Genomic DNA, 7,770 nt, shown 5'->3' with positions numbered 1-7,770 from the left:
TGTGTGTGTGTGTGTGTGTATTTATCTGTGTCTATATATGCAGACATATATTTTATACACATGTATGTGTATGAGTGTATAGATATATATATGTGTATAGGAAAGGGTGTGAATGAATATGTGTATGTGTATATATATATATATATATATATATATATATATAAGGTACATACTTCTATGTACGTATGAATGTATGCTATGTATACGTGCATGTATGCTGTTTATTTTTTACTGGCTCCAGCCATTGGACTATGGCCATGCTAGGCCTTGACCTTTAAATCCCTATGTATATATATATGTGTGTGTGTATGTGTGTGTGTGTGTGTGTGTGTGTACATATAGCTTCTTTTGCACGTCATGTAATATGTACTGTATCCTCCGGGCGTTTAGAATTCCTGAAGTAATTTCTTTTTTGGTCGCCATGTTGATTTTGTAATCCGGTAATCCATTTACGAAGGTATGATTCAGAGCAATGCAGTCAATTATTATTATTATTATTATCATTATTTTCATTATTATTATTTTAGTATATTTTTATCATCATCATCATCAATAATAATAATAATAATAATAATAATAATAATAATAATAATAATAATAATTCTTTAAAGAATCGGTAGCGAATCCATAGCAAGCTGTACGCTCCCATCATCTGTGTCCCTTAAACAGAGTCAACAACAACAACAATAACAAGAATTGCAGATTTTAGCGGTTGAAATGTCTTGTTATTTTTATGTCAAAAATATTAGACTTTTTTGAATTTTATTTTTCAATGTAGAATTATATATATATATATATTTGTTTTTATGCATTTGATGTTGTTGCTGCTGTTTTTTTATTGTTGTTGTCGTGTAAGAATGTGTACGTATGTTATTTATGTGTATATATATGTGTATATGTAAGTATGTACATGTGTACATATGAACGTTTATAGGTGCATGAATTTCTATATGTATTATATCTACGTATTTGTACGTGTATGAGCTTATATGTTTAATATATGTGCATATCTTTGCATGGGAGGCAGGATTGATTATTTTCATGAAATAAAAACAAAATAAAATAAAAATTCTTCATTTCATTTTACATTTTTTTGCTTATTTGGCTGCAAATATTCAATGTCAGCAAATCTATTTAAAATTTTGTAATAATACAGAGCTACTATATCCCCGTCTGCATAATATTTACATAGGGTTAATAGCTGATCCCAACTTTAATAAGTTTTCTTTCTTAGGTAATTAAACATGTGTTCTATGTATTACAGAACCATGTGCTACACAATTTTAAAGAAAGAGAAAAAGAAAATGAACGTAATCAAAAGTGCCACCCGTCTTACGATATATGTATGCTCTGTGTGTGTCTGTATGTTTTCTTTCTTTTTATTTTACTTCATCAGTATTTTTTTCGTGCTTTTTAATTTTTTTAAAGTTTTTTTTTTAGATTTTTTTTTTAGTTTTTTTTTAGGTTTTTTTTTTTTTTTTTTTAAGTTTCAAAACTAGAATCATTCTGAATTCTTAAAGAAACCTTTTTCTGTTTCACATTCAACGAATGTTACTGTCAAACATTTATACGTAACATCAGTGACAAGAACTTCGAGTGGGATACCGCCTGTCGGTGGATACCACACTTGTCGTCTGCTGCAGTATTCCTGTCGTCTGCTACAGTACTTAGCTTTCTTGATAACCGTTGACGGAGACGGCGATCGATTCCAACTGGATTTATTCGAATAACGGTCAGAAGTTTCTAAGTGCTGTTGCTTACCATTATTAGTTTTCAAAACATTGTCTATGCTTTCTTTACTGTTGTTACCACTATTACTGTGATTATTATAAGGGTGTTGCTGCTGCAGTTGCTGCTGGTTGTTACTGCTGCTGCTGCTGTTGGTGATGCTGGTAGTAGTGTTGTTGGTGGTGTTGATGTTATCATCGATATAATTGCTACATGTACTGTTATATGTTGTGCGTTTGTGATTCTGATGATTGTTGTGATGATGATGATGATGTTGTTGGCTGTTGTGATTGTGACTGTTATTGTGGTGGTGGTGGTGGTGGTGGTGATGGTGATGTGTTTTCGAACTGTCACTATTATTTCTATGTGAACTACTATTATTACTACTACTACTATTATTAGTACTATTATTATTATTACTATTAATACTACTGCTGATATTACTACTATGTTTACTATTATAACTACTACTATTATTACTACAAATACTACTACTACTACTGCGATTGTTATTGGTAATAGTATTACTACTAATAGTATTACTACTAATACGGTTTACACCTTCGAAAGAGCTTTTCGCAACGACTTCATCATCATCATCATCGTCATCATCATCATCATCGTCATCATCGTCATCATCATCACTACTATAATACCTATATCGCCCGTTACTGCGTTGTTGGCGATGCTCCCTGATGGACCGCTTACGGTTTCGCCTACAACTTCTACTGTTACTGCTGTCACCATGTCCGTTCGAAGTACGCATGCGCTGCGACGTTAGGCGCGCCTTATAGTCGCTGGACGTGGTTCTCTTAGAAGTATAGCAATGCGTCTTATCGGTCGCTGGCCTTTCCACTTTTGAGCTCTTTTTCTCCCCTTTGTAGACCTCACCATCATCAGCATCATCATCACCATCATTATCGTCATCAACACCGTCAGCGTCGTCGTCGTCGTCCTCCACCGCTTCCCCTTCCCCCTCCGCCTCATCCACTTCACCCTCGTCCTCCGCCTCCCCTTCGTCTATTTCCGTTGCAGCGGAATCGTTCCCGTCCAGTTCTTCCTTCTCCTTCCCCCTTCCTTCTCCACCACCCTCCGCCTCCGCATCCACGTCCTCCTCCTCCTCCTCCTCCTCTAAATCTTCCGCCACAGCAGGTGAATAACCTAACCCTAACGACTGTCGCCTCCCCTTCTCTTTCTTGTCGTCACCCACACCGGACAGTTTGTGGTAACCGTTGTCGTTATTACTGTGATTATTCTTGTTGTTAAAGCTCATAATATGGTTATTAGAGTTAGTATTTTTATTATTCTGGTGCACCGAGTTCTTAGTCGTGTGCTGATGGTGGTGATGGTGGTGATGGTGGTTGTGGTGGTGCCCGTTGCTACTGTTATTACTGTCGTTAGTGACGCCTTTACTAATGTTCGCCTTGTTACTATTGGTGATAGTAGTGGTGATACTATTCGGAGTCGTAGTAGTAGTAGTAGTAGTAGTAGTAGTAGTGGTAGTATTGGTAGTAGTATCATGTATGTTAGCGCCACTAAATTCCTCAGCATCGTCAAATCCACCAGTACCATAACCGCCACTACCACCGCCACTATCATCACCACCGTCTTCACCAACACCACTGTCGGCAAGGCCACCTTCGTCCTGTTTGCTGTGTGGTTTGTTTCGTGAAAGTGCATTATTATCTGTGTTGGTCCTACAACCGACAGTAGATGTCCACAAATCTCCGCTAGTTTTGCCAAGTTTCACAAAAGGTTTCTCGTCAACCAGCTTGTCGTTTCGTCCATCGTATAAGATGGGGCTTCCACTGACCTCTCGATCGCCTTCATCATTGTCATCTTCCTCTTCTTCCTCATCTTCCACTTCAGTTTCATTGTCGCTGAGACATTCCTTCCGAAGTTCGTCGTAATCTTTATCCTGTCAATGAGAGAGAAAAAAAAAAGAGAGACAGAGAGAGAGAAAATTAAAACACATTAAATACTAGTTTCAAATTTTGGCACAAGGCCAGCAATTTTAGGGGAGGGGATAAGTCGATGATATGAATTCCTGTAAAAGGTTTGTAGGTACATGGTAATTCGTTATGCAAAAATGATATACTACAAAGTATACTAAATGTTTTATAGGCGAAGGAGTGGCTGTGTGGTAAGTAGCTTGCTTACCAGCCACATGGTTCCGGGCCGACCAAAGCCTTGTGAGTGAATTTGGTAGACGGAAACTGAAAGAAGCCCGTCGTATATATGTGTATATATATATATAAATATGTGTGTGTGTGTGTGTGTGTGTGTGTGTGTGTGTGTGTGTGTGTGTGTGTGTGTGTGTGTGTGTGTGTGTGTTTGTGTGTCTGTGTTTGTTCCCCTAGCATTGCTTGACAACCGATGCTGGTGTGTTTACGTCCCCGTAACTTAGCGGTTCGGCAAAAGAGAGACCGATAGAATAAGTACTAGGGTTTCAAAAGAATAAGTCTTGGAGTCGATTTGCTCGACTAAAGGCGGTGCTCCAGCATAGCCGCAGTCAACAGTATAAGTCAGTACCACGCTATTGTTTCTATAGATTATCTGTAGAAATGACCTTAACAAAATAATCAACCACTGTGTTCATCTGGTACTTATTTTAACGACCCTGTAAGGGAAAAAGATAACGTTGACCTCGGGGGAATTTGAACTCAGAACTTAAAGTCAAACAAAATACCGCTAAGAATTTTTCCCAGCGTGCTAACAATTCTGCTAGTTTGCCGTCTTTGCATATTTCAAAATTTTGCAATCTACGAGCAATAAAGGTAAGACGTAATTCTGGGTCAATAGAATATTTATCAGTTAAGTACATCATCGGCATCATCATCGTTTTAACGTCCATTTTTGCTTAATAGATTTTTGCATAAATGCGATACACCAGCATGGCCACAGTTTTTGATTGATATTCTTTATTCTTGTATTCATTTTACTTGTTTCAATCATCAGACTGCGACTATAGTAAGGCACCACCTGTTTTTCGAAGTCTGATACTTATTCTATCCATTTCTGTTGCCGAACCGCTAAGTTACGGCGATGTAAACACACAGACAGCAGTTGTCAAGCGATCGTGGGAGATAAATACACACATACACACACACACACACACACACTCACACACACACACACACATATATATATATATATATACGTATACAGCAGGCTTCTTCCCGTCTTCACGGCTTTGGTCGGCCTGCATTATTTAGTAGAAGATACTTGCCCAAGGAGTCACGCAGTAGGACTCATCCAGGAACTATGTGGTTGAGAAGCAAGCTTCTTACCACATAGTCACGCCTGCATCAACGTATAACAAAGATATACAAAGTATCTAATATGCGTAGCTAAAAGTTTTCGACACAAGTTTAAGCTAACAAACAAGGAAAGGGAATAATATAAACAGGACACAGTTAATACGAGTGTATCCTATGTCAACATAGCACAAAATATGGATGTCTTCCATGTCTAGTGAAAATGAAATTAACACAAGTTTAAACTGAGTCGACACAAGAGACAATACTGGGCAAACTAAATTAGTGTAAGTCACTAAACAATGATAGCTTAAGTCAGACATGAGCAATCTTCTTCGAGAAGTGGACCACATGGGACATGGCTTATAATCACTACTAAAAATATTCAAGGTAATGTTTCTTTTGTCCGTCTTTACATTCTTAGTTCAAATGCCCACCGAGGTCGACTTTACCTTTCATTCCCTCGGGGTCGATAAAATAAGTACCAGTTGAGTACTGGTGTAGATGTAATCGAATTCTTGGATCTATTTTAAAACGGGGGCGCCAGTTTTCATTTATGTTTTATGTAGTGTTTTTGGTACGGAAAGACTTTCAAACTTCGTATACTTATCTATTTTGTGTTATAGAACAGAAAAATATTTTTGTATTCGAATTTATTTCATGTAAAAAATTGTCTTATTTCGATAATTTCTACTAATCACTGACGTCTATTCAGTTGAAAACAGTTAGCGCTGTAACGGTGTATATCGTATTAATCCCCTAACCCTAACCCTAACTAGACTGTTAACCGTAACCCTAACCCTAACCCTAACCCTAAAACTAACCCTAACTCTAGAATCCGAACTCTAAAATTGTTACACACATAGATACGCACAGCGTAATTTATTATATAAACAATATATGCGTATAAATTACGATTAAAACAGATGAAATATGTCACAGGGAATAACATTTTTATGACCGCCCAGCAGTAACTCTATTGAGCTGAATAGACGTCAGTGATTGGTTGAAATTACAGAAATACGATAACTTTAACATGGAATAACTTGCGAATTCCTTTTTTTTGTTAAGAAGACTAAGAGTAAAAGATGTTTTATATGACACATTCTACCAGTGTCCTAAGTTTCAAAGTGTTTCGTTAGTGTTTCGTTAAGAAAATACTGGCGCCCCCGTTTTAAAATAAATCCGAATTCTTCCCTTCCCCGAAATTGCTGGCTTTGAGCCAAAATTTGAAGTCAATATTTCTTTTAGCGTGTCATTTAGAAAGTACCGCAGGAAGCAGTTTGCCTGTGATTGGCTTAAATCAACAACGATAGTGAGGTCACAAATAATACGGGGTTGTCGACTTGAGTGAATATTAATGAGGGCACAAAACATAAAGGGAGTCAACTCACAGAGGGTAGTGTTACAATTAGTATTGGTTTCAAATTTTGGCACAAGGCCAGCAATTTCGGTGGAGGAATTAAATCGATTACATCGAATTTTGGTACAAGACCAGCCAGTTTGGGGAAGGGGTAAGTCGATGACATCGATCCTAGTGTTCAACTGGTACTTATTTCATCAACCCTGGAAGGATAAAAGGCAAAGTCGACCCCTGCAGAATTTGAACCCAGAACGTAAAGACGGATCAATTGCCTCTAAGCATTTTGCCCGGTGTATTAATAATTCTGTCAACTCACCGCCTTGTTTCATTTAATACTGAAGTGCTTAAGTCAATGATAGCCAAAAGCTAAATCCTGAAAGAATGTAATACAGGTAGAATTGAATTGCAGAGGATTAATTAAAGCTTCCAGTGTATTAAAATTACGATCCTGATTCAATATTTTGTTGCAATTACTTTATATCGTTTGTCTTTAACTTGTTTCAGTCATTGATCTACGGTCGTACTGATGAATTTTAGACGAACGAATCGATTTCAAGGACGTAAACAAACCAACACCAGGTGTCAAAGACACACGCACGCGCTCACACACACACACACACAACAGGAAATACGAACGCTTAACAAAAATATAGTGACACACTTTACATAACAAAACGTAAGTGAACAGATTAATATAACACGGTGTAATATAAACATTTTATATAACGTAATAGAAACTTAACACAAACAGACACAACATAAAACACAGTAAACACAGCACACTATATTGCTATACAGCTTATACAACACGTGGCAATATTTATTACATAACAAATTTTACATAATAGATGTTACATAATGCATATTATATAAGATGTAGTGATATATCTCATACTAGCAGTATAACCCGGCGCTGCTCGGGATTAAGCTAGGATTATTAAATGATTAAGTCCTTTATTTCAAACCAAAATAAGTAACATCGACATCAGATTTGAGCGAAATCCGTTGAAATTGGTTTGGCTGAAAATGGTTTGCTGGCAATTTGATTGGGAAATCCCATAAGGAATCAGTTTATTGGTTATTTTCACTTATTGACTCTTTTTTTAAATGTTGCATTAGAGATCTGCATAGGAGAAGGTTGATCTGAAGGTTTGCATTGGGGATCTGGATTGGAGTAACTTAGGAAAGCTTACCAACAACCTTAACCAAAAAATAAGGAGCCTGTCCCTTCTATGTTAACTCCAACCCTAACCCTAACTGACCCTAAAACCGTAACCCTAACCCTAATCCTAATCCTAACCGTAACACCCTAGTTGGAAATCGTGCGGGTCTTAATCTGAAAAATTACCAAACCCTTTTTGTGGTCCGAAAAACGGGTTGGGGGTGGGGTGACTGACAAATTGTTACATACGTTTTTGTTTC

At 37.2% G+C, this 7,770-nt stretch overlaps 1 protein-coding gene across 1 annotated transcript in view; it reads right to left on the bottom strand.

Annotated features, from left to right (window-relative positions):
- Positions 1-589: 589 nt before the first annotated feature.
- LOC106877990 (probable serine/threonine-protein kinase clkA) overlaps positions 590-7,770 on the bottom strand; it is a 181,733-nt gene continuing 174,552 nt past the window's right edge. Inside the window, exon 5 of the mRNA XM_014927064.2 lies at positions 590-3,646. Coding sequence (XP_014782550.1) covers positions 1,502-3,646 — 2,145 coding nt within the window. The 3' untranslated portion in view covers positions 590-1,501. The remainder of the gene's footprint in view (positions 3,647-7,770) is intronic.

The sequence above is a fragment of the Octopus bimaculoides genome, chromosome 9 (genome assembly GCF_001194135.2).
Source record: "Octopus bimaculoides isolate UCB-OBI-ISO-001 chromosome 9, ASM119413v2, whole genome shotgun sequence".
NCBI classification, from domain to species: Eukaryota; Metazoa; Mollusca; class Cephalopoda; order Octopoda; family Octopodidae; genus Octopus; species Octopus bimaculoides.
Note: the sequence above shows the minus strand (reverse complement) of the source record. Positions and strands in the feature narration are given on the sequence as shown.